Below are 27,617 nucleotides of genomic sequence, written 5' to 3' on the forward strand. Positions count from 1 at the left end.
AGTTAGCATACTGACAATGGTAGAGTCCATGCGTTTGTAATATTCTCATCAAATGTCTTTTGCTCTATGGCTTTACCATCTAAAGCAAGTGTGGCCAGTATATGGTCGTAGCTCATCCCCAGCATAAAATAATGTTTGATTTTGGAGTCACGGTCCATTGTGTCCTGCATTCTGGTATCTTTTATGCTTTTTCAAACACTTCCTGTATATACTATTAAAGAGCGCCACCAAGAGGTCACCTGCCATACATAGATGATCACGTGATTAAAAAAAAAAAAAAAAAAAATCAAGTTTTTTTTCCCACATTTTTTTTTTTTTTTTATGGATTTTTTTTTTTTTTTTTTTTTTTTTTTATGGATTTTTTTTTTTTTTTTTCGTGAAAATATAATATTTTGCTGATGTCACTTGCGGGGCTCCGTAAAAACGCAGGTTCTTCAAGCACCACTATTATTACAAAAAGTTTGTCAAAGTAAATCACAACTCATTAGAATCCACCTCGTTTGTTTGTCTGTCTTGTCAAAATCAGTAAGAACATATTTGAGACGTTTATGCCAGCGCAGCACAATCCTCCTGAAAGATAAAACCTGGTGGGTCGGGACTTTTCACTCAGGCTCTGCCCAAACCCAAACCGACAGCCGTCATGGGCAGCAAACGCTCCGATCTGAGCCTGATTGGATCTGACCTGGCACTGCCCTAAATCACCATTACCATTCCTCCGACTTCCCCTGCATTTTTCAGGCATCTTCAGACACTAATGAAATCTGCCTTTTTGATTTGATTTCGCTTGCTCCCTCCGCACCGCATTAATAATGCAAACTTGAAGGTTATACTTTTTGATGCGGCATAAATAGAATAAGAAGAATTACTGCAATTTAAAAAAAGTACGTGCATGGGAGTTAGGGTGAGTGTGGGCTGTCAGGAAGAACACGCACAAAAAAGCAACGAACAAGAGCAAAAGTTGAAATATTTGAAAGGAAGTTCTTACTGTGCACTGTATGAAACCTTTTATGAAAACTTTTTGAACTTAAATTTGTTTGAGTTGTTCTGAATTCATTACAAAACAAAAGAAAGACACACATAAGTCTGTTGTACTTGGATATAATTAAAGGTGCAGATTGAAAGCTGAGTTCATTTAAAGTAATTTGAAAGAATTCAACAATACCAGCTCATTTAGTTTAAATTCTATTCATTATTCTTGTAACACCCAAAATCACAACAGCAGCTGCCTTGAAACTCCCGTTGGAGTCTCTATTCTGTATTTATTTGACAATGTATTGATGTTTTATACATATTTTCAGGTTCTGCAAAACAGTATTTAGTTTTTATGCTTATAATCCTATAATAAAATGATAATAAACTGATGTCAAGTTCAAACTCTCCATGTCCCACAGTTTCAGTGTTGTTTTTCTAACTTACTGGTGGTAAAATAGGTAACTGTTGTTGTGATTTGGGGTTTTTATAATCTGAATTGAATCTTCTGCCCTCCTTTGTTTGGGTATAAATCTAAAGTAAAGAGTCTTTTTTGGTGGAGGACTCGCCATCTGCTCATTTCCACTAAACGTATTCTTACTTTTCCACATGGAGACAAGCAGGTGACGCCACCAAGCCAAGTTACAGGTCAGATCTGCGGAGAGAAGAACTCCCCCACAGTACAAATGCATGTTTTTCAAGGCATTTTCGATCAATAAAAACCCCACGTGCAAGATGGATACATTTACTGATCCGACACTTTGGAAAACTCCAGGTGAAGCAATAAACACTCCGAAGCCTCAAACCGAATGACACAAATGAACTACAGTGTTGTTTGTATCTATATTTATCTATTGTTCTCATTTATCATACTGTATTCTTTTTTTTTTAATTGTTTTTTCATCGAAAGAATAAACACAGACCAATCAAAACTTGTGTGGAACTAAAGATAGAGTCCAGTAACATTGTCAAAAGAGAAAAAATAAATAAATAAATGAATAAAAAGAGAAAAAAGAAAAAAAAAAGTGCTGAGTGGGCGGAACCAGAGAAAATACAAAGTGTGTATTGTTTGAGATGACCGTTTTTAGAATAATGCATCCAAATGACAATAAAATACAAAGTTAGAGCACCTGATCCATCCATCACTCTGTATTCATGTCTCTTTTTTGAAACATTCCCTCCATATTACTACAGAAAATGAACCAAACCGACACAAAAACCAGACGTGCTAAAACGGCCGGCGTTACCGTTGCTGTGGCAGGCGTCTCCGTCCGGGTCCAGGGTCCAGCCGGGGTAGCAGGAGCACTTGACCGTGGTCTTGTACTGCTGGCACACCTGGCTGCACTTGAGGTGTCGGCTGCAGTAGTCCACCAGCTCGCACGTCTTGTTAGAGGAGTCCAGGTGAAGCCCGGGGGGACACGAGCACACCACTCCTTTCCCGGGGGCCACGGTGCACTGGTGACTGCAGCCGCCACGCGCTACTAGGCAAAGGTCTGGGGACAGGGGGAGGAAGAGAGACAGGTTTGAGACACGTTTATGCAAGCAGTTGAGCAGAGTAAAATCCCTCAGTCTCTGCAGGCAATTAGAGAGTACGAGGGCGACATGTATGTTCCGTTCATAGGTTTCAGAATGATGAGACATTAGGACTGTTGCCATAGCAGTTAGCAATTGAAAACAACACATTATATATATTGAATGGAAAAATGGAAATGTCCTCAAAACATATATACAGTGAATAAAACAGGAAAATGAACCCTATTAATAAACCAAAGAAAGGAGTTTTTCTGTTAAAAATGGCTTGAAATAGAAATAGTAATGGATGAATATTATATATACAGGGGTGTCCAAACTTTTTTCACCGAGGGCCGCATTTTGAAACCTATAAGGAGCAGAGGGCCACAAAAAACCCAACAATGTTGAATTTGCTGAATGACTGAATGATGTGAATGAATGAAGTGAATCATTCGAAATTTTGAGTTTGACATAGTTTCTAAGCGTCTACATCTTTAAAACGACTTGGAACATTAATATTAGGTTGGTATAACATCAAAATGCTTGATTTTCTTCATATTTTACGGTAAAAAGTACTTATTTTTGTTGTTTGGACAAACTTAGCAGGAATCCGGGCAGTAGTTTGGACATGCCTGACAATATTAAAGACAGAGAACAGAGTAGTATTGCGCTAATTGGAATATTGGTTGCTAATGCTTTATTTTTGTAGTAATAGGATTTGAATGTCATAGTGTTTTGGTCGTATTACACTTTTATCAGTCAATAGCTATGGCAATTGGCAGAAAACATAAAAGAAGTCTATTCATTTTCAAGCCCACATTCAATTATTATATTTTTTTTTTTATTCATGATTATATTTTTCCCTTTGAACGAAGCATTCACTCCTTTGAAAGAACCATTTGACCCTGACCACGACACCACTTCCGAAGTCGCAAACAGCTACATTCACTTGCACAAGGTTTGGTCAGATGTGTCATATGTAATCACTCAGGGCCAGTCATTGTAAAGACGCCATGATCCCTCTATTTAAATGTAATGAGAATTAATGGACTAAGCAGTAAGAACCTTCACGCACGAGCCTGTCGAACGAGCGCACCTGAAGAAAAAAAATGGCTTTTATTTACCGCTAAATACAGCAATTTTAAACACCGCTGGGCATGAGACGGGCATAAAATTGCGATACTGTGATTACTTCAGGATAATTATAATGCTGCAGAAAAAGAGGGTAATTCATAGTGTTGAATGGCAGGGACAAAATGGAAACCACCTTTTACTGGATGAATTGACCGTTGATTGATGCATTTTAAGAGTAACCGATGTCAGATAAGGCCAGATATATGCAAGTGAATGTATAGATATTTGCAGTAATACAACAGTTTTGTCAGTAGTCAAACGTTATTGCCCCATTTAAGATAATATTGCATTTGATATAGAGTTGTTCAACATACAGCAGTTCACTTTATGACGACCACCAGTCACACGCTCACACCCGCACCACAAATAGGCCGAGTGGGTGAAGGATCTTGCCCGAGGGGACCGGGACAGAATGGTTTGGAGCTATAGGTCAGTCACGATAACACATTTGGAAGTGCAATATACTGTTGGTTATTGCTTTAGACAAATATAATGAAGTCTTTGTTCATGCTTTGTTAAGAGACATTAAGGTGTTGTAGACAGAATAATTTAAAAAAGCCGGATAATCTCAGTAAATGTATAATACTGTTAATAAAACACGAGTAGAGATAAATAAATAGCAGAATGCAAATCTTTAGAACTTATTTAGTATAATTATTTAAGTATAATAAGCTCAAAACATCTAAAAATCACCCGTGTGTGAAACTAAATGGTCCACACAAAAATGCTGTTCCACCTATTATTGATTGAATAGTAAGTGCTGCTTTTGACACTGTCGATCATGGGATCCTCTTACAGAGACTAGAGGACTGGGTGGGCATCACTGGCACTGCCCTAAACTGGTTAAGGTCCTATCTGGAAGACAGGAAATACTTTGTTGAAATTGGTAGCTGTGTCTCAGACCACATGACCCTGACCTGTGGAGTGCCCCAAGGGTCAGTCCTGGGTCCCCTTCTGTTCAACCTCTACATGCTGCCGTTGGGTCAGTTGATACGCAGTGAAAATGTGTCCTATCACAATTATGCAGACGACACTCAGATCTATGTTTCACTATCGGCAGGTGACTATGGGCCAGTAGATTCACTCTGTCACTGCATCCAACAGATCAGTTTGTGGATGCAAAACAACTTTCTCCAACTGAACTCAGACAAGACTGAAATAATCGTTTTTGGCCCACAGAAACAAAGAGAAAGTGTTAGCGGTCACCTCCAGAGTCTCGCTCTAAAACCTACAAACCAAGTTAGAAATCTGGGGGTAATAATGGACTCAGACTTGAACTTTAATAGCCACGTCAAATCAATAACATCAGCAGCTTTTTACCATCTAAAAAACATTGCCAAAATCAAAAATATAGTGTCAAAACCAGATTTAGAGAGACTTATCCATGCGTTTGTCTCCAGTAGATTAGACTACTGTAACGGCCTGCTCACTGGCCTCTCCAAACGAGCTGTAAAACAGCTGCAGTACATCCAGAACGCTGCTGCTCGGGTCCTGACTAGAACCAGGAAGTATGATCACATTAGTCCTGTTCTCAGGTCTCTGCACTGGCTCCCTGTGGCTCAGAGAAGAGACTTTAAAGCAGCTCTGCTTGTGTACAAGTCTCTCCATGGCCTAGCACCAAAGTACATCTTGGATATGTTAGTGCCATATGAACCATCTCGGACTCTGAGGACCTCAGGGACCGGCCTCCTGCTGGTGCCAGAGTCAGGACAAAACATGGGGAATCTGCGTTTCAGTTTTATGCAGCTAAAATCTGGAACATTCTTCCTGAAGATGTGAGACAGGCTTCTACTCTGACAATGTTCAAATCTAAGCTAAAAACAGTTTTGTTTAGCTGTGCATATGACTGAAAGGATTTTTTCTTTGCACTCTTCTCTTTTGTTTGTGATTTTATTAGTTTAGAAAATCAGTTGGATTGATAATTTTTAATTTAGTTAATTTTATTGTATTTCTGTTTCTGTAATTTCTTTGTGATTTGAATGCATTTTTCCTGCTGTGAAGCACTTTGAATTGCCTTGTGTATGAAATGTGCTCTACAAATAAACTTGCCTTGCCTTGCCTTGCCTTGCCTTGCCTAAGTTGTGATATGACCAAGTTGGAACTGGGTTTGCGCCACATTCTGTTACTTAAAGGTGAACAATGCCAACTGCTTTTCTCTGCTGACGTATTATAGCTCAGCCTGAAATGTTCCACGGTGTATCATTAAACTTATCTCCAAGCAGGTGACGCGTAGCAACACAAAACGACCTCGGAATCACAATCTAGTTGGCGTTTAATCACTGTCGGGTGTAATTTGACAGCAGACTGCTCAGAGACAGAGAGCAAAGAGTGAAACTGTTTTTTGCCAATTTCGACCTTGTCTCTTCAGCTTGCGTTACAAAATGCCATTAGTGCTTTTGATAATCATCTCATCTCCAAACCGCAATATACTTTGAAAGCATCTATCACTGCACACCTCAATTCTGACGCCGTTTTATCTTGATTAAAACTGATCCCGTCATCATCTGTCCTCGCGTGGTTCCGCTCAGAAGCCGCTATCAAAGTTCTTCCAGTGAAAATAACACGAGTCTGGCTCTTTCTTATCTTACAGTGTTGCAGGTTTCTCTTTCAAGGTGGTCAGGAAAAGCTCTGCTCGCTCACACCGGGAGGGAAGTGGAGCCTGCGGTTTTGAAAGTGGTGGGTGTGGACCACTTCGGGACCAATCATTCAGATACGCGCTTCTTTAAGTATTTTGATGACCCCAAATTGCTTAAAAAGGTCCAAACATTAAAGGTTGAATGGACGATTTTTTTGAACCAATTTTGAGTCTTATTTCCTCGTGGCGTGGATGGCAGATCGGTCCTGCCACGTATCAATCATAAAACGCACCTACCGCTCACCTGCAGCTCAAATCGCCGAAAAAATCGTCCATTGCGCCTTTAAGTTAATCTTGTCTAAAGCAAGTCCAGAACTAAACCAGATGTAAAGCATATAAACCAGGACATTGAGCTGCAATATTTCATAATAGACGTGTAAATGGTCTCAAATAGACAATCGCATAAGCTGCATTTATTTACGTCTTTATTTAGTCCAAAAACAAATAAATATCATGTCTTATTTCTGAATGAAACCTGCTAACTCTGATGTTATAACCTTAAAAAGTTTTGAAAAGTATGTTGTCATGTTTCTTATCTGTCAATTAGATATTTTCCAAAACGGTTCAGTCCAGACCAGGTCCAAAGCGATCCTATGCTAGAGCTCAACAACCAGATCTATACCACAAATAACAATAATAAAGTTTACATCATCTCTTTACAAAGTCGCTTTACCATTTCATGCAACAATTCATTTTCAATCTTTTGACAAAACATATTTTTAGTTTTTGTCAAAATCTAATCAAACAATAATTTTTAGCTTCAGTTTAGTTTTCCGTCGACTAAATCCAAATGGTTTTCATCATTTATTATAATAATGACAAATTCAATGAATTATTTAATGTTTAGTTCGCAGTCAATAAAAATATTGAATTATAGTCACAGGCTTTGCAATTATGATTACTTGCAACAATATGACAAGAACTATGACAAACATATTTTGGCCAAAAGTCTGCAACAAAATACAATTAACAGACAACACAAGGAACAGTCTTAGCCACAGCTGCCCCGGGTCAATCTCCCTCATCGACTTCTCCACCACCAACCAGTAATTCAATCATTAAATGTACGTAAGCAAAGAAAGAGAAGTGTCTTGCCAAAGGGCCCCTTGACAGCATGCACATTAAAACGTTCTAGAACCACTCCAAACAGTGGTTCTAGAAAGAGCTTATCCAAACAGGATGTAGCGCGTGATGAACCAGAACACGACTAAACCAGAGCTCCAAAACTGTCCTGAAGTTTCACCAAAAGATTCCTTCTAAAAACCACTTTACAACATTATAACTCTCTAGTCCAGGATATGACAAGGCTCAAGAGCCACTTCTCTGCCTGGATAACACACGGGCTCTGGAGTCCTATAGCGGCCCCTGGAGAGCGGGTTAGAGGCGCAGGACAAAATGAACCTCTCTGTTTACACTGCGTCACTTTCGGAGATTAGATGTCCGGATATAGTCACACGAGATGCTTTAGCTGTGCCTCTGCGGCCCACTGGACAAATATACTCATGTTTACCTTAATCACAGACCATTTCTTTATGCCCCGTCTGTCCCCTCTGCCTTTGAGAAAATACAGTCCGGGCTCCATGCTGCTGAATGCGAATGAAAGCTTAGCGCAAAGACCCCCCGGGGACGGGTTATATCATCGGCGGGTATAAAGCTGGAAAGATGGGAAAAAATCCAAACTTACTCTTGCCCTTGTGCTCTGTCGAAGGTGTGCAGGAATCAGCTTTGCCAGCACTAATAAAGGGGCCATCAGATTATGTTGTATTAGAATGTTAAAGCTTATGTGCATGCTTTTCATTCTATGTCTACCGGCGTTGCCACGGTCACTCTATCTCCAAATGATCATGATTTGGACTTCCTGAAACGATCCTTTATTCATTTGTCCAGGTTTCGAGAAGCAGAAACACAATTTAGATCCAGAAGGTAAGAGCAAGGTAAGTTAACATTAGCTTGAATAAGAATTACATACATATATATATATATATATTTTTTTAATAGTTTTGACTAGGCAAGTAAAATTATCTAGATTTGGATTAAGACTGTGGTAAGAAAAACAACAAGTCATGAAAAAGAAGATTTTTTCCCTCATTTAAAATACCATTCGTTTGGTCCCAGGGCAAATATATAATCCAAATCATAACTTGAGGCGCTCCGATCAATGGGCCCATCACGTCAAAATGGGCAGATCAGACGCACGGATCACACTTTATATATAGGGCGCTCGATCACATTTTCCTTGCCGTACATGATCTGTAAGTTATTGCAGTAGCACATGTCGGTGTAATCCCTCATTCTTCCAGGAGTGTTCCATTGTAGAAAAACAGAGTCCAGATGACTACAACTGAATCTTTTCTACATTATTGCAGTAGCGTTGTTTAAGCTCCTCATGAAATCCTCTTTGGTAAAACCTGTCCTGGAGTGGACAACATCACGGAGAAGTCGTGTTTCTGTATAAAGCACAGAACTACGAGACTGCTAGTCTTTTAGTGAAAAGCCTGATAGAGGTTCAGAGCTGAATGTGTTGTTTATCAGAGTATGAAGTGACGCGCACAGACTGAACGCTCGTCACTCGTTTACAGGTACGCACACACTGGTGATCTGTTCATTAAAGTGATAATTTCATGCAAGCCTTAAATGTAACAAGTGCCTGTGAAAGCTGTCATGTCTTATTTTGCTGAGAAAATGTGCTTTTTGAAGCTGTAGTTAACAAATGGCTGTGTATGGAAAGTGCACATGCAAAGCACTTCATGCTTTTGTCAAAGTCATGTGAAAAGGGCAGCTCCAAAACACTGTAGTCGTCCTCGTTGCTCTCTTCTGCTCATTTTCCTTCCTCATCCTGTCCAAACTGCTCAGAGGATGAAATCCTGCTCCTGTATCCACTGTTTCCCTGCGCGCTGTGCCAGATGCACTGCTGCAAGTATTCATTCAACCCACGCAGTTAACTGATGAGCAGAAGCACATTAGTGCCTAAAATTGCTAAGAAAACTTCAGATTGTCAAAAGCCTTTTTTCTAGTAAATGATGTATATTTTATATAAAAATGTATTTGACACAAATGCATACATGTGATGACGTGTGTAGTGTCATTAGACCTTGGGGAAAGTGCCCTGTTATTCACTGGCCTTCAGTATTCAATAGTAGCTTGTGTCATGTACAGAATGAAATGTACAATGTTGAAATGATTTAGTATTGTATTCTGTGAGTCGGACTGCTCTGATGAAGGACAATCACATGTAATTGAAGTAATCAGGCCCATTATGGATGTTCTCACACGCTGTTCTATAGAAGCTCTGTGGTGTGACATACTTACAGTGTGTTTGGAGCCTCACCAAAGAGGTGCTTGGATATTGTACAATTAACAAATATTCAACACAAAGTGACGGCTAACAAGGCATTATCATTATAAACATAATTATACCAACACTTTTAAGAAACATTTACATATGTTTGACTTGTTATTCTAGAAGGACCTGCTAAAGAAACTTAACTGATGGATATCATCACTTTGTCACTAGGCAATTATAAAAAAACACACATTTTAACCATATAAAATCAGGACTAAAACTGGTAGAGACAAAACACATTTGTACCAATGGGAATCTGGGAAATCTTTGCAACACAACAAGTGACAGAAGTTTCTATCCTGTCTCTAAGCTAGAATTTGGAGAGATATATTTAAAAAAACACATTATTACAATTTTTGTTTGGAAAATGTGCAAAATTATAGCGAAGTATGTTATCTATAATACATTTCAGGCAATTTACAAATGAAAAAGAAGATCTTAACCTTTCAAACAGCAGTATTTCGTATTGTCAATGCACTTTTGTGGTTAAATGTAGAGTCCAGTCACTTTTCCATCAAGATAAAACGATATATTGAGACAGATTTTTGTCGATAATGCCCAGACCTACTGTATCAATTTCTACTTTCTGCTAAATTCAAGAAAAGCAAACACACTCTCTCTATCTCACGCAGCATTCTTGGCTATAGAATCTGTCGCTTTATTGCAGTTTCCAGCTTGATCTTTTGTTTCTTCCTGAAGTCAGGCTCGGCTGTTGATCCCGTTGGAAATCAGCCAAACTCAAACTCAGTCAGAGCCTCGCACAGGCCCAAACAGCCCACGGATCTCATTATTTTTGACAAGTTTTTCCTTCCCTTTGTACTTTAAAGTGCTTCTTCACCCAAAAATAATATCAGAATCAAATACTCAACCCCCCATGGGTTTGAGGTAGCTATAAAAAGTTTGTACTCGAGAGAGAGCGACCGTGGTCAACGCGAATGTTGTTAGTGGCAATAAATTCCCATGTTGGCACCTTTTCGCATGATGCACGATCAAAGGGAAATCAAGCAAACTTCTCAAAGTCGTCAAAACCTCTTTTTATCCCAGCTTCCTCGCCCTGAGCGCTATCAGAGGGATTATATTTAGATCAATATTTGCAAATAATGTTGTTTGGTACGTAAGGCGTGACTGATGTCGTGTTGTGACGAGGGTGACACTGTGACAAACTTGGATAAATCACAGGGGGAAAGAGTTGTAACTGGCATTATAGAACTACGGCTTATGACCTGTAAGGAATGTAGACGATCTGACAAATAAGCTGTCATTTTATGTCATTTGGAACTCTGAATCCCGGTTTATATTTAGACTTTTCGACTGCTTGAGTTGGACCACAAACAGTTTTTTCTCATTTACTGTACCTAATTAAATCCTTTGGAAAACATGGCTAAACTTGGCTGTCCTGATACATTTCTAAAAGTTTTACAGACAAGAAAAAGGTGACAAACAAATCTTCCTGTGTAAATAGCAATATATTACAGCACATGTACTGTCTATGATCATATTGATTGAAATGATATCAAACTGAACAACAGATAATGTCGTAACTGATTGTTTACAATAAGGCCTCCGAACATGGGAATTTGAGGTAAAAAAAAACAAAAAAACATTCTCTTTTGGTTAATCCTGGTGTATCGTATGAAAATATCCAAAGAGTTTGATTTTAGCATTTCTTTTTTTTTTTTATTTAATCTACTTAAACTTCATTTATTGAGGTGGATTTAGCGCTAAGTCAGTCTCATTCACAACGACAACCTGGTAAATGACACACAAGTGCAAAATGTGAAAAATATACTTCAAATGACATGACATCTTTCAACAATAATCATGGTTTGTAATTTGTCAAGCACTTAAAACACTCTTGAAGCTTAAAAAAAACCCACAAACAACAACCACGTCTCATGAATTATTGTCTGACAGATGCTCGATAATGACAGCGATGAGAGTATATGATCGTACCGCATATTGGGCCCTCGTCGGAGCGGTCGGGACAGTCCGTTTTGCCGTTGCAGATCTTGTCGGGGGTCAGGCAGATGGCGGTGTCGTTGGCGCAGGGATATTTGGGCGGTTTGCAGACGGCGGACTCGCACGAATCCTCGTCGGAGCGATCCTCGCAGTCGATGTCTCCGTCGCACACCCAGCTCTTTGTGATGCACTTCCCTGTCGAGCACACACAGCGCAGTAACGTTAGAGAAAGAAAAAAAACGTTCTGATTAAGGTTTGCTTTTTGATTTTTTTTGGGCCCAAGACACAACTCCAGATCATGAAAAATTGAAGAAAAAACGTTGGAAAATACAGGAAGTAGAAACACGATTTTTCTAACACTTTAAATATTCATTCAACAAAATAAAGGTGTTGTCATGTATTTTTATTTGCCCGGAAACTGTAAATTATTACAATATGGTTGCTAGGTAACTGTTGTGAATTACCTCTAACCATGTCACATCTGCTGCTAGGAAAACAAGGCAATTTGAAAAAAAAAAAACTTGAATATATAGTTATGTTTACTACGTTTTAGTAAAATCTGTAGCTTAAACTGTCAAATGCACTTTAAACTGGAGAAGTTTTCCTGGTGCACATTTGGAATACATTTGCAAGTAAAAGATTTTATCAGAATCAGAAAAAAGATGTATTGCCATTGTCAGTGAACAGAATTAAACTGGGAACTAGCTTTGGCATTAAAGTGCAACATATAACAATGAATGATAATAATAGTAGTAGCAAAATATTTCAAAAAAGGGCATGCATTAAACTTAGAATTTACAAATAAATAAAAATCGACTTGGTTTGATTAAAACACAATTCACAGTTGGTCAGAATAGTGCAGGGAAAAAAGAGCAGTGCAATGAATGGTTTTCAGTTTGAATAAAGATGGTATTCTAGGACAATTACCTGGAAATAATGCAACAAAACACATCATTTATCATGGGAATGTGAGCATATTCTCTGTGGAGTTAATACTGAAACTACTATGCCCTCTCATAGTCTCTCTAAATGACATCCTTCAAACAAGAGGAAGTGGTTTTAATTCAGTCAAGAGTCCTTTAACACAAACACCATCATTAAGAGGCACTTAAGTCGCATAAACATTATAAAACATCTTTTCACAAGAATCCCTGAATTTTTGCTCATTAATGTCATACGTATTGAAACAGAAATTCAATGCAGGAACGTGAGACTCAAGGATAAAAAGTTAAAGTTGGATATTCTGAAAAGTAACCATGGCAAACTTTCAATAGTAAGTGAGTAATTATAAAAGACATTTTACTAACAGTTGCTCTCAAGCAAAATTAACTCATGTAATAACTTTCCACTTAGCAAATAAATTACAGTACAGTTACGCAAAGTCCTCCTTTTGCGAGAATCCAGTGATTATTTTCATTTTTCATTCGTTTTTTTCTTCTCAGCGAGTACATTTTCTTTTTGTTCAAAGTGTGAAGATTTGACATGGTTTTACACATGTTCTACAAAGATTCCATCAGATATAGTGTTGAGTTTTGTTTATAAGAGTTCTTCTATTAAGTGTCCTTTTCCTCTGTATCTACCTGTGTTGCAATAATCAAATTTCCCCATGTGTGGACAATAAAGGAATATCTTACCTTACCTTATATTCATATGTTAAAGAAAAACACGTAGGATCTCAGAGGGCGCAAGCTGTGAGTTCATCCTGACAAATAAACTATGCCATTTTTGACATCTCCATATATCCATGTCTATATACCTTAAAACTAAAGGCCTATATGCATTTAAATATGATCATAAATACATCAAATTAAGACACATTTCAAGAGGAGGGGCTGCAAACATCTTGTCTTCACAGAGAGATGTTTTAGACAAGCATTTAAGAGGGTTAAAGAGGGTACTTGTGTCACTATTATTATCATTTATTTTCCTTTTTATTAAGAATATAATTGTTTTGTTTTTCTATAAGAGACCCACAAGAGCTTTTCTATTAAGAGTGTTTTTTTCTTAAAGCTTTCTATAAGTTATCTGTTATTTTACTTCTGTGCTTACTCTGTGTTGCAACACTAAAATTTCCCCATTGTGTGGACAAATAAAGGCTTATCTTATCTTAAGCTGCTTTAAAGGTATTTTTGAACAGTAAAAACACATGTAATAAATGCATAATAAGTGTAATTCCACCCCAGGGCCAAGCAATAACATGGACACAATCAGGTGCAGAAAAGTTACAGAGCGCACCTTTAATATCTGAATTAGACTTGACACAACGGGGCGTCGTTAGGGTTTAAACGTGAACCTATTTCGAAAGGAAAAGTAGCGTTTTGACAAGGTGTTCAAGTTGAAATATAAGACTCGAAAAAGCCAATCCTATTAGACGTAGATGCTTAATGTCACACACTTCAAACACAATGCTACATAGAAGGACACCGAAAAGACATGTTGGGATTAATAGGCAGAACGCGTAAAGCCACAAGAGGTTAAAATCGTCATTATCGTCGACATAAAGTCAAAAACTGTTATTTGGAAGAGCAGCTTGCCAAATACCCAAGCTAAAACAAATCACGCTCAAATGACGATATCTAAAAGACAGACGAGCGTGAAGAGGAAACGCTAAACTACTAGTCAACCCAAGAAAGCCAACAAATCCAAAAATCTGGTTCCACTATGTCGTATCGTGGGAGTTAACATTGTCTCAACTTGTCAGACTCAGAGCTGTTAAAGATGACTGCTAGATGTTTTATTTCTGTCTCCAATCAAAATGTCTCACCATTTGTCATCGCCGGTCCCTCCTCTCGTCTCGCGCTCCCCATCAACGGTTTCGAAAACGGAACTGAAAACCATAACTCGGTGGTGGATTTGAATGCTTGACTCATTTTGGGAAACTATACTGGCCTCCAACAGCAAATTATTCTTATTATTATTATTATTAATGTGCAGACTTAAAATAGGTGTTTGTGATGCTGTTGTTGGCACCAGGAATGAAAAGGAAAGCTTCGTTATGCTGTGATCGCTTTAAGGTCAAGTTGAACAAACATATTTTCATTTTCTTCTTTTAATCGTTTCAATGGTGACCAGACACCACGCGAGTTATTCGATACACGCAAGAGGGCAGAAAATTCAAAAGGAAGACGTGCTTAGTAGTCTGAAATGTTAGCAGTGCCAAAGGTAGCACAAGGTCAAGCTCTGGTATGTATTAATGTGCTAAAATATGTGCAAAACACCATGAATTCTTAACATTTTGCTGTTGTGGCTGTTTTTAAAATGGCCTTTTTAATAGACCTTCTGAAGCATAACTATGAAAACTATGAAAATCCATCAAATAGGCAGACTTTCGGGGGAACGGCGTTGGCTTCCTGGTTCCCACGCATTGATTTGTTTCACTTACGAAGCTTTAAACAACCTCGCCCCGCTCCACGTTCGGGACGCCTTTATGTTGCCGTTGGAGCTCTGTCCTCCGCTGCGTTTCGTTTTAAAAGTTCGATAAAAGCCCCGTTGATTGTGTTTCCCGCTTTCATGCCCTTAAACAACCGAGCAACAACAGCTCTTGATATCTGAATGTCCTCTCAAGCTCAAGGGCAAATACATGTTTCTTTAGAGGTTGAAATAGATGTCCATCGTGAGGGTCTAAAACATTGTGTGGCAGCTTGAGCATTTCCACCTCCAGTTCGACTACTCTACACATTATCACTATTGTAAGACAGTATTTAGGATCATTTATAAAGCGACAATACATTTATTTATATCGTTTCAGGACTTTTTTCAGTTTGAATATGCTTCATGTGTAATGTCATTGGTGTTTAAACATGTATCTACTGAAAGCACACGTTACTTTTCTATATGTGTGATGCGTTTCTTCATCATGAATAACATTACCACTCCATCTACTGGCAGAGTGAGTAACAAAGGGGAGATAAACAAAAGCTAGTCTGGTAATAATGTATGGACGCAAACGCAGTGCAGAAAATCTAACTATGACGCCAAAAATCTGGATAATTTGGAACCGAGTGTGCTGAAAAAAGTCAATGTGTTCTTTAATTAAGAGTGTCATTTAGCAAAAATCATGTAAAATAGCTTGCTAACGTTATTAACGATAGAAAAAATGCAGTTCATTGATTACCATGATTATTCTGGTCATAATTAAATCATAAGAACCAATAACCTTGACAATAATCATGATTATTTGAGAAGCAACGTTTTGTAATTCAAAAAGTACCATTTCATATGTATGAATAGTGCTTTTAATGTGGCCTTTTATATCACACAAACGTCTTCTTTTGAATTCATAAGGTTTGATTTCATAAACCTAGTCATTTATTATGGAACAGTAACGTATTAGAATGAAAGAAAATTAAGAACTTTCACTAGAATTTGATATCGTGACATTCCCATTCATAACGTTTGTATTTAGCCAACAATATGACTCCCAGTTTGATTACATTCTTATAGTAGCTAGGACGGGAAGACTAAAGGAGCTTATGTCTTCCATAATGAAGAAAACATACACACCTAATTTATATAATTTGAAAACATCATAACCACAAATGTATGGCTTACTGTATTAGGGATTTGCACAATAAATCTAGTTTGTAATTGCGCCGTAATGTGCCGGACCTGGTTATTATTATTTGTCCTTGTGAGCAACAACAGCAGCGCAGCCTTGAGCCAGATTAACTGCTTGACCACTCCTCACCGCAGTCGAGTGCTCCTGCATTTTTCATGTACGCAATTTGCTAATTACAGCAGCGTAACACAAACAAAGACCGAACCAACTCCAAGTCTATTTGTGCGACTGCGGTCTGCTGGGAACACTTAATCTTCTCCAGTTCAGGAAACATCCCAAAAGCAGCCAATCACGCTTGAGAGGCAGAACGCTTTAGCCGATTATAAAGTTGCATTAGTCACTTCTTTCAAAATGCATTCTGCTTTTACATGCTTTGTGAGGGCACACGGAAGGGACGAGCACAACCAAACTAAACTGTGAAAGAAAGAGAAGCTGACGTGTGAGGCGGTGTGGTTTATGTGGATTTAGTGTTCTTTAGTGTTCTTTAGTGTTCTTTAGTGTTATTTAGTGTTCTTTAGTGTTCTTTAATGTTCTTTAGTGTTCTTTAATGTTATTTAATGTTCTTTAGTGTTCTTTAATGTTCTTTAGTGTTCTTTAGTGTTCTTTAATGTTCTTTAGTGTTCTTTAGTGTTCTTTAATGTTCTTTAGTGTTCTTTAGTGTTCTTTAATGTTCTTTAATGTTCTTTAGTGTTCTTTAGTGTTCTTTAATGTTATTTAGTGTTCTTTAGTGTTCTTTAATGTTCTTTAGTGTTCTTTAATGTTCTTTAGTAGTGTTCTTTAGTGTTCTTTAATGTTCTTTAGTGTTCTTTAATGTTCTTTAGTAGTGTTCTTTAGTGTTCTTTAGTGTTCTTTAGTGTTCTTTAGTGTTCTTTAGTGTTCTTTAGTGTTCTTTAATGTTCTTTAGTGTTCTTTAGTGTTCTTTAATGTTATTTAGTGTTCTTTAGTGTTCTTTAATGTTCTTTAGTGTTCTTTAATGTTCTTTAGTAGTGTTCTTTAGTGTTCTTTAATGTTCTTTAGTGTTCTTTAATGTTCTTTAGTAGTGTTCTTTAGTGTTCTTTAGTGTTCTTTAGTGTTCTTTAGTGTTCTTTAGTGTTCTTTAATGTTCTTTAGTGTTCTTTAATGTTCTTTAGTAGTGTTCTTTAGTGTTCTTTAATGTTCTTTAGTGTTCTTTAATGTTCTTTAGTAGTGTTCTTTAGTGTTCTTTAGTGTTCTTTAGTGTTCTTTAGTGTTCTTTAGTGTTCTTTAATGTTCTTTAGTGTTCTTTAATGTTCTTTAGTAGTGTTCTTTAGTGTTCTTTAATGTTCTTTAGTGTTCTTTAATGTTCTTTAGTAGTGTTCTTTAGTGTTCTTTAGTGTTCTTTAGTGTTCTTTAGTGTTCTTTAGTGTTCTTTAATGCTCTTTAGTGTTCTTTAATGTTCTTTAGTGTTCTTTAATGTTCTTTAATGTTCTTTAATGTTCTTTAATGTTCTTTAGTGTTCTTTAGTGTTCTTTAGTGTTCTTTAATGTTCTTTAGTGTTCTTTAGTGTTCTTTAATGTTCTTTAATGTTCTTTAGTGTTCTTTAATGTTCTTTAGTGTTCTTTAGTGTTCTTTAGTGTTCTTTAGTGTTCTTTAGTGTTCTTTAATGTTCTTTAGTGTTCTTTAATGTTCTTTAGTAGTGTTCTTTAGTGTTCTTTAGTGTTCTTTAGTGTTCTTTAATGTTCTTTAATGTTCTTTAGTGTTCTTTAATGTTCTTTAGTGTTCTTTAGTGTTCTTTAATGTTCTTTAGTGTTCTTTAGTGTTCTTTAGTGTTCTTTAGTGTTCTTTAATGTTCTTTAGTGTTCTTTAGTGTTCTTTAATGTTCTTTAATGTTCTTTAATGTTCTTTAGTGTTCTTTAGTGTTCTTTAATGTTCTTTAGTGTTCTTTAGTGTTCTTTAATGTTCTTTAATGTTCTTTAGTGTTCTTTAATGTTCTTTAGTGTTCTTTAGTGTTCTTTAATGTTCTTTAGTGTTCTTTAATGCTCTTTAGTGTTCTTTAGTGCTCTTTAATGTTCTTTAGTGTTCTTTAGTGTTCTTTAATGCTCTTTAATGTTCTTTAGTGCTCTTTAGTGTTCTTTAATGCTCTTTAGTGTTCTTTAATGCTCTTTAGTGTTCTTTAATGTTCTTTAGTGTTCTTTAATGCTCTTTAGTGTTCTGTAGTGTTCTTTAGTGTTCTTTAGTGTTCTTTAGTGTTCTTTAATGCTCTTTAGTGTTCTTTAATGTTCTTTAGTGTTCTTTAATGTTCTTTAGTGTTCTTTAGTGTTCTTTAGTGTTCTTTAGTGTTCTTTAATGCTCTTTAATGCTCTTTACTGTTATTTAGTGTTCTTTAGTGTTCTTTAGTGTTCTTTAGTGTTCTTTAATGCTCTTTAGTGTTCTTTAATGTTCTTTAGTGTTCTTTAATGTTCTTTAGTGTTCTTTAGTGTTCTTTAGTGTTCTTTAATGCTCTTTAGTGTTCTTTAATGTTCTTTAGTGTTCTTTAATGCTCTTTAGTGTTCTGTAGTGTTCTTTAGTGTTCTTTATTTTTCTTTAGTGTTCTTTAGTGTTCTTTAGTGTTCTTTAATGCTCTTTAGTGTTCTTTAATGTTCTTTAGTGTTCTTTAATGTTCTTTAGTGTTCTTTAGTGTTCTTTAGTGTTCTTTAATGCTCTTTAGTGTTCTTTAATGTTCTTTAGTGTTCTTTAATGCTCTTTAGTGTTCTGTAGTGTTCTTTAGTGTTCTTTATTTTTCTTTAGTGTTCTTTAGTGTTCTTTAGTGTTCTTTAGTGTTCTTTAATGTTCTTTAGTGTTCTTTAGTGTTCTTTAATGTTCTTTAGTGTTCTTTAATGTTCTTTAGTGTTCTTTAATGCTCTTTAGTGTTCTGTAGTGTTCTTTAGTGTTCTTTAATGTTCTTTAATGTTCTTTAGTGTTCTTTAGTGTTCTTTAATGTTCTTTAGTGTTCTTTAATGCTCTTTAGTGTTCTGTAGTGTTCTTTAGTGTTCTTTAGTGTTATTTAGTGTTCTTTAGTGTTCTTTAGTGTTCTTTAATGTTCTTTAAAACATTAAAGAACACTAAAGAACACTAAACACTCTCATCTCCACTCTCACCCATGGGCCTTCCCAGCCATTTTGAAAGTCTGATCAAATCAGGCAATAAGATGGCTCCACTCACGCCCAATATAGCAAGGGCTATGTCAATACGTATCAACTCTTCCCTGCACAAGCCGACTACACCAACAAAAGCCCCACCACCCATCCCCCCTCGCCTCTCACCTGGTCCCAAACTCTCCTTGGCTACAAAAGCCCCACCACCCATCCCCCCTCGCCTCTCACCTGGTCCCAAACTCTCCTTGGCTACAAAAGCCCCACCACCCATCCAACCTCGCCTTTCACCTGGTATCTCCCATAGCTAGGATGCACTGGGTCTCAGCGTTGCCGGGACTTATTGTCACATTAAAAATCAAACCAACCCGGGGCCCTATGTAAAAAGAGCCCCCCCTAGTGCTATTTCTGTAGTCACATCATCACACAGATGGAAAAACAAAATGCGAGCCAGGCCCAATCTGAGTAATGTGATTCATATTCCCTGTGAAAAGATAAAGCCCAGTCCCACTGAAACTAGTCTGAAACTTGCTGTGCTAAATGTCAGATCCTTATGTAACAAATCTCTCTTAATTAATAATTTTATTTCTTCTTATAATCTTGATTTTATGTTTTTAACTGACAAAAACACAGGAAATGTAGTTCTGATAGAATATGCTCCACCCAACTTTAAGTTTGAATCTGAAACACGAGAAAACAAAAAAGGGGGTGGAGTCTGTGCTGTCTTTAGAGATGAAATAATTACCCGCAGGTTGTCTTTTGGGGTGTTTTCATCATTTGAGTATGTATCCTTTAAAATGGAGCTAAAACGGTCTCCATCCATTCTCTTCATTGTTTTATACAAGTTTTATTGATGATTTTACTGAGATGCTTTCAGTCGTATGCACAGACTTTGATGGTTTGGTCATTACAGGTGATTTCAACGTGCATGTTGATAATATTTGTGACAGAAACGCTAAAGAGCTTGATGCTGTCCTTGAAACCTTCAGTCTTACTCAGCATGTGAGAGGCCCCACCCACAGCAAAGGACACACTCTAGATCTCATAATTACAAAGGGGGTAAATATTTCAAATGTTAATGTGATCGATGTTGCTCTGTCTGATCATTTCTGTGTCTTCTTTGACCTGTCTGTTTCTCCCAAACCTCCGGTTGGTCCTGCAGTTGTTCAGAGGAGACACATAAGTGATGGCACAGGTGCACTGTTTATGGAAATGATAAACTTTGAAAATGTCTCATGTTCTAATGTAAATGATTTGTTGAACTCTGTTACATCTAGTGTTTTGAATGTTCTGGACACCATCGCCCCTATAAAGGCTAAAATGGTTAAAAATAAGCAGAAGGCGCCGTGGAGAAATGATGATTCGGTCAGGGCACAGAAAAGGGAGTGCCGCAGGGCCGAACGGAAATGGCGCAAGTCAAAGCTCCAGGTTCAAAAAGAGATTTACAAAGAAAAGCTGAACATGTACAACCTAATCTTATGTAGAACTAGGGAAAGATATTTTTCTGAAATAATTGGAAGCTGCAGTAACAACTCGCGTGTCCTGTTTGCCACAGTAAACAGATTAACAAACCCTCCAGCTCAGCTGCCGTTAGAACTCATTTCCACATCCAAGTGTAATGAGTTTGCATTATTCTTTAATGACAAAGTTCAGGGCATTAAAAATGCTATAAATCCCACAATGCAAAAAATTAATAAAACCACCAAGACACTTAGAGCTAACTCACTTTGCACCAGTAACTGACAAAACTGTCCATGAGATCATCACCAGTCTGAGTTCATCTACATGCTGCCTTGATGTGTTACCCACCAGATTTCTAAAGTCAGTGCTGAACAGTTTGTTAGCACCATTCACTCACATAGTTAACATGTCGCTTCAATCTGGAACATTCCCAATGTCTTTGAAAACTGCGGTCATAAAGCCTCTCCTAAAGAAGAGCAGTCTTGATGCCGCAGTACTGAGTCATTACCGGCCCATCTCTGATCTGCCATTTTTGGGCAAAGTCCTTGAAAAGGTTGTTTACCAACAGCTCACTGATTTCCTCTTAATAAACAACTCATTTGATGTTTTTCAGTCAGGTTTTAGACCTCATCACAGCACTGAGACTGCTCTTGTCAAGGTGACAAATGACATCCGCCTGAACACTGACACGGGCAAAGCCTCAGTCTTAATTCTGTTAGATCTGAGTGCTGCTTTTGACACTGTCGATCATGGGATCCTCTTACAGAGACTAGAGGACTGGGTGGGCATCACTGGCACTGCCCTAAACTGGTTAAGGTCCTATCTGGAAGACAGGAAGTACTTTGTTGAAATTGGTAGCTGTGTCTCAGACCACATGACCCTGACCTGTGGAGTGCCCCAAGGGTCAGTCCTGGGTCCCCTTCTGTTCAACCTCTACATGCTGCCGTTAGGTCAGTTGATACGCAGTGAAAATGTGTCCTATCACAATTATGCAGACGACACTCAGATCTATGTTTCACTGTCGGCAGGTGACTATGGACCAGTGGATTCACTCTGTCACTGCATCCAACAGATCAGTTTGTGGATGCAAAACAACTTTCTCCAGCTGAACTCAGACAAGACTGAAATAATCGTTTTTGGCCCACAGAAACAAAGAGAAAGTGTTAGCGGTCACCTCCAGAGTCTCGCTCTAAAACCTACAAACCAAATTAGAAATCTGGGGGTAATAATGGACTCAGACTTGAACTTTAATAGCCACGTCAAATCAATAACATCAGCAGCTTTTTACCATCTAAAAAACATTGCCAAAATCAAAAATATAGTGTCAAAACCAGATTTAGAGAGACTTATCCATGCGTTTGTCTCCAGTAGATTAGACTACTGTAACGGCCTGCTCACTGGCCTCTCCAAACGAGTTGTAAAACAGCTGCAGTACATCCAGAACGCTGCTGCTCGGGTCCTGACTAGAACCAGGAAGTATGATCACATTAGTCCTGTTCTCAGGTCTCTGCACTGCCCCCTGTGGCTCAGAGAAGAGACTTTAAAGCAGCTCTGCTTGTGTACAAGTCTCTCCATGGCCTAGCACCAAAGTACATCTTGGATATGTTAGTGCCATATGAACCATCTCGGACTCTGAGGACCTCAGGGACCGGCCTCCTGCTGGTGCCCAGAGTCAGGACAAAACATGGGGAATCTGCGTTTCAGTTTTATGCAGCTAAAATCTGGAACATTCTTCCTGAAGATGTGAGACAGGCTTCTACTCTGACAATGTTCAAATCTAAGCTAAAAACAGTTTTGTTTAGCTGCGCATATGACTGAAAGGATTTTTTCTTTGCACTCTTCTCTTTTGTTTGTGATTTTATTAGTTTAGAAAATCAGTTGGATTGATAATTTTTAATTTAGTTAATTTTATTGTATTTCTGTTTCTGTAATTTATTTGTGATTTGAATGCATTTTTCCTGCTGTGAAGCACTTTGAATTGCCTTGTGTATGAAATGTGCTCTACAAATAAACTTGCCTTGCCTTTAGTGTTCTTTAGTGCTCTTTAGTGTTCTTTAATGCTCTTTAATGTTCTTTAGTGCTCTTTAGTGTTCTTTAATGCTCTTTAGTGTTCTTTAGTGTTTTTTAGTGTTCTTTTATGCTCTTTAGTGTTCTTTAGTGTTCTTTTATGCTCTTTAGTGTTCTAAGATAAGATAAGATAAGATATTCCTTTATTGTCCCACATGGGGAAATTTCATTGGTGCAACGCAGGTAGATACAGAGGTAGATACAGAAGAACAGATCACTTATAGGAAGTCTGAAAAACACTTTCAGTAGAAGATCTCCTATAAATAAATAAAAACTCCCATAGACAAATAAATAAATAAATACCATTGCATGTGATCACGACAGTAATTGCACATGAATATGTGTCACGACAGCACATAGATTGCACATGAATTTCACATGAATTTCACAGTAATTGCACATGAATTGCACATGAATTCCAACAGCAATTGCACATACGACAGAATTGCACATCAGTATTAGGTTAGGTCAGTATTGCGACGGGATAACGTGACGATCTCCGGGTAAGACGACTGTTCTCCGCAGTTTCATGAGTTCCTCCTTTGTGTAAACGCGGTACGGCGCCGGCCGGGGGGCGGGGCCGGAGCCGGGGGGCGGGGCCGGAGCCGGGGGGCGGGGCCGGAGCCGGGGGGCGGGGCCGGAGCCGGGGGACTCAGAGCCAAAACACATCGCAACGACGCGACGAAAACACTCAATCCAGCCGGATAAAGTCAAAACAAGTTAATTTAAAGCGATTCCAGTGCGTGTCCCGATCGTTCGTGAAGTTCCTCTTTCATATAAACGTGTATATAAACGTGTACCGACGACACGCCGTACTTTAGCGCGGCCGGAGGGCGCGGGGGGGGGGCTGGTGGGCTCGCACTGAGCTAGCTCACGTCACAACAACACAACGAACGCAACGAAAAACGCTCAAATCCAGCCGAAAAAAGTCAAAAACAGTTGAATTAAAAAACTATTCCAGCGCGTGTCCCTATCGTACAGTAAAATAGAAAAAATATACTAACTATATTTACAAAATATAGGAGATAAAGCACAATAAGTGTGAGAAAGAAGAGAGAGCGTTTACACCGGGCTGCCAGCTGTACCAGCGCCTTATGACGCCTAATGCTCTTTAGTGTTCTTTAGTGTTCTTTAATGCTCTTTAACGTTCTTTAATGCTCTTTAGTGTTCTTTAATGCTCTTTAATGCTCTTTAATGCTCTTTAATGCTCTTTAGTGTTCTTTAATGCTCTTTAATGCTCTTTAATGCTCTTTAGTGTTCTTTAGAGTTCTTTAGTGTTCTTTAATGTTCTTTAGTGTTCTTTAATGTTCTTTAGTGTTCTTTAGTGTTCTTTAGTGTTCTTTAGTGTTCTGTGCAAATGTCGTTTCAAAAAGAATATAAACCAGACGTTTTTAGTCAGGTTGAATTCAATGTACAGTATTGTTTCCGGACAATAAGTCGCACCGGAGTATAAGTCAAATTTTTGGGGAAATGTATTTGATAAAATCCAAGACCATCTTGAACTGCAATTTAAATAATAACACATTAATAAAAACATGATGCATAGACAATAAACTGTAACAAACTGTGGTAAGTGTCTGGTATGTTAACGTAACATATGAACAGTTATTCAGATAACTATAGCATAAAGAACATGCTAACAAGTTTACCAAAGCATCAACTCCACAAACTTCAGAGGTAGAGGAAGTGCAGATTCTTCTTCTGCGTCGCTTAGAGCCTAGAGTGCCCTCTTGTGGTTGTCAGTGTGAAAATATCAAATAATATCACATATAAGTCGCTCTGGAGGATAAGTTGCCAAAACTATGAAAAAGGTGTGACTTAAAGTCCGGGACATACGATAAACAAGTTTAAATCGTCAAATAATTTTGGTTGTTCATATTGCTTGCTTGGTTGTTCACAAACATGATGGCTACAAACTTTGAGCAAGAGTGTTTGTTGGTGTTGAGAGGGGGAGGTGCTGCTGTAGACCTTTAGATTAGAATTTATTGTCTGATGGCGTCAGGTACAGATACATGACTAAATCAAGGAGATACTTAAATCATGCCGTGGAATTTAGTCAATCAATCAGCGCAAAAGGCATGTCTTTTGTTGACCAAGATGCCATACATCACAGACTCTTGGAAGGTCCCTTTCCTGCATCCTGGGTAAACAAGTCCCCTTTACCCGCCCAACAGTCCGACACCTCTGGATGCTACATTTTTAAATATACACATTGTGCTAAGCTGAAATTCTTGCCTCGTGACTGAAACAACGCTCTTCATTGTGATAGTGTTGCAGTTCTTTCTCCCGGGTAAAACAGGGTGAGCACTTTATTTACAATTGTCTTGGTTGTTTGCGTTTCATCTCTCAGTTCATCCAAATCATGTCCAACTCCGACTGCGCGGTGCGGAGCGCTGCCTTAGGACATAATGGCAACAGCTGCTGGAATATATTCTCCTAGAACAAAAGTGGGTGGAGGTCTAGAGTGTGTCTCTTTCAAACAGAATGACTACTTACCCTTCTGTTACTCTATATTTCACTTTATATGTAGTATTTCACAGCGTTCTTCTGACAGATCCGACATTTCTCACACAACAGAATGTTCTGTTCTTTGATGCGGGGCAGAACAAGTCGCTCCAGAGCCGATGGAGGGATTACTTTGAATAATAACTGCAGCGACCGGGCGACCTCTAGCACGCAGCTCGGCCTCTGCTCTCAATCGCTCAGTCGAGAACCGGACTTTGGACTTAAAAACGGAAAGCGGCCGAGTGGAGCTTTTTGACCCGCTGGAGTGTTGGGCTGGAGTGTGTGTGTCAGTCAAACTGGCTTTCTCAACAGCACTATGAGGAGAAAAGTATATGCCAAAGTTTGAGTGGTGTAAGAAGTGCCAATCTGCAAATATTAAAAGCAACACAATGACCTTTTGTGCGGTTGTCATGGTTATCGGGACTGCAGCCACACTGGCAATTGAAAACCCCAGTCATCTGTGTTTGCCGTGTCGTTGTCATTGTTGTTCTCATCAAGCCGCGCACACAAAAATAGAAATTGTGCATATACAGACTCTACCTAAACCACAGGTGCCAACGTTGTAAGATGAGATATTTACACATAAACTATATTGTAGTGATGCGTCTTTTGAACCCGTGGTCCGCTGTGCAGGGTCTAATTAGACTAATTTATCAGTGAATATGAGTCTGATAGTAATACAACTTTCATTACCCAAACTACTTTGGGTTTTACGGTGTGAAAATCAGGTACCCCAGCTTTAATCATTTTAATATTATCTTTATTTTACTTTCATTTGGTTTGTCACGTTTGTAAAGTAAAAGCTGAAGATAAGACAGATGGGTGCATATGAAGTGACAAACAAGTAAACAACCAGATAAATACTGCAAATCGAAATCGAAAATGAATTTTCTAAGTACAAAAGCCTCCTAAGTTTCTCTCTTGTTCTGTCCTTGCATATTTAGTGGATAGAGGTGTAGTTGGCCTGGACTGAACACAGACATTTGGCAGTGAAATGTGAAACTGAAGAGAAGCATCAAACATTCTGAATAGACTCTAAAGATCAGCACAACAGACGGATGAAATCATCTTTCATTTGTTCCTGGAAGAGTTCACTCTGATTTTGGCTTTGACTGTGAATAATAATGAAACAAACTGCCAAAGTCCTGTTGAAAAGTGGAAGTTTGTCATTCGATACTGACAGAAAATATTCTGATTTGAGGGAAAATGCAAAAATGAATAGACAAAGAATCAACCAATTTATAAAAATGCCTGCAAATCAGGCTCGCCAGTTGCTCTAAAAATGCCATTAAAATTATTTATTTAACTTTTATTACCATGGCTGCTACAAATTAAAGAATGCATAATTTAAACCTCTGTCCAGGAAGTACAAATGAATAACAGCCTGCAGGCCGACTCCAACATGTTTATTAATGTGCATTGTCACTAACAAATAAACCATAAATTAAATTAAATTGGACTCACTCTTTTATTACCGTCTTCTTGTTTTTGCGCTCTGGCATGAGGAAAAGACTAGAACATATCTGTACAGTTGCCTCTCCGTGTCCCTTTCATATCTTTAACTTTATGTCTCTTAAAGTGTTTTAATAGTTTTGCTATTGAGATTGAACATAGAAAAAACACAATAAATCCCATGCTCCTCGGCCTTTTGGCCATTCCACTGCAGTAAACACATACTATGTCTCTCCATGGCCTAGCACCAAAGTACATCTTGGATATGTTAGTGCCATATGAACCATCTCGGACTCTGAGGACCTCAGGGACCGGCCTCTTGCTGGTGCCCAGAGTCAGGACAAAACATGGGGAATCTGCGTTTCAGTTTTATGCAGCTAAAATCTGGAACAGTCTTCCTGAAGATGTGAGACAGGCTTCAACTCTGACAATGTTCAAATCTAAGCTAAAATCAGTTTTGTTTAGCTGTGCATATGACTGAAAGGATTTTTTCTTTGCACTCTTCTCTTTTGTTTGTGATTTTATTAGTTTAGAAAATCAGTTGGATTGATAATTTTTAATTTAGTTAATTTTATTGTAGTTAATTTTTATCGTTGCACTCTTCTCTTTTGTTTGTGATTTTATTAGTTTAGAAAATCAGTTGGATTGATAATTTTTAATTTAGTTAATTTTATTGTATTTCTGTTTCTGTAATTTCTTTGTGATTTGAATGCATTTTTCCTGCTGTGTGAAGCACTTTGAATTGCCTTGTGTATGAAATGTGCTCTACAAATAAACTTGCCTTGCCTTGCCTATGTTAGCTGCAGTTGCTAACTGTTGGTTTGTAGCTTTCAATTGGTAAATTCTTGTGATATACATTCACAAATATCAATAATATACACTAAAAATAATTGTATTTTTAACATCATTTTACACAATCTTCAATATTTTATC

At 38.0% G+C, this 27,617-nt stretch overlaps 1 protein-coding gene across 1 annotated transcript in view; it reads right to left on the bottom strand.

Annotated features, from left to right (window-relative positions):
- Positions 1–27,617, bottom strand: part of lrp1bb (low density lipoprotein receptor-related protein 1Bb) — a 512,409-nt gene that overhangs the window by 207,846 nt on the left and 276,946 nt on the right. Inside the window, exons 22-23 of the mRNA XM_072445180.1 lie at positions 11,547–11,747; positions 2,217–2,462 (exon numbers count right to left, since the gene is read on the bottom strand). Of these exons, the coding sequence (XP_072301281.1) occupies positions 2,217–2,462; positions 11,547–11,747 (447 nt within the window). The remainder of the gene's footprint in view (positions 1–2,216; positions 2,463–11,546; positions 11,748–27,617) is intronic.

Source organism: Eucyclogobius newberryi, unplaced genomic scaffold, assembly GCF_026437365.1.
Source record: "Eucyclogobius newberryi isolate DKJ021-1_F unplaced genomic scaffold, fEucNew1.0.hap1 SCAF_14, whole genome shotgun sequence".
Lineage (NCBI taxonomy): Eukaryota > Metazoa > Chordata > Actinopteri > Gobiiformes > Gobiidae > Eucyclogobius > Eucyclogobius newberryi.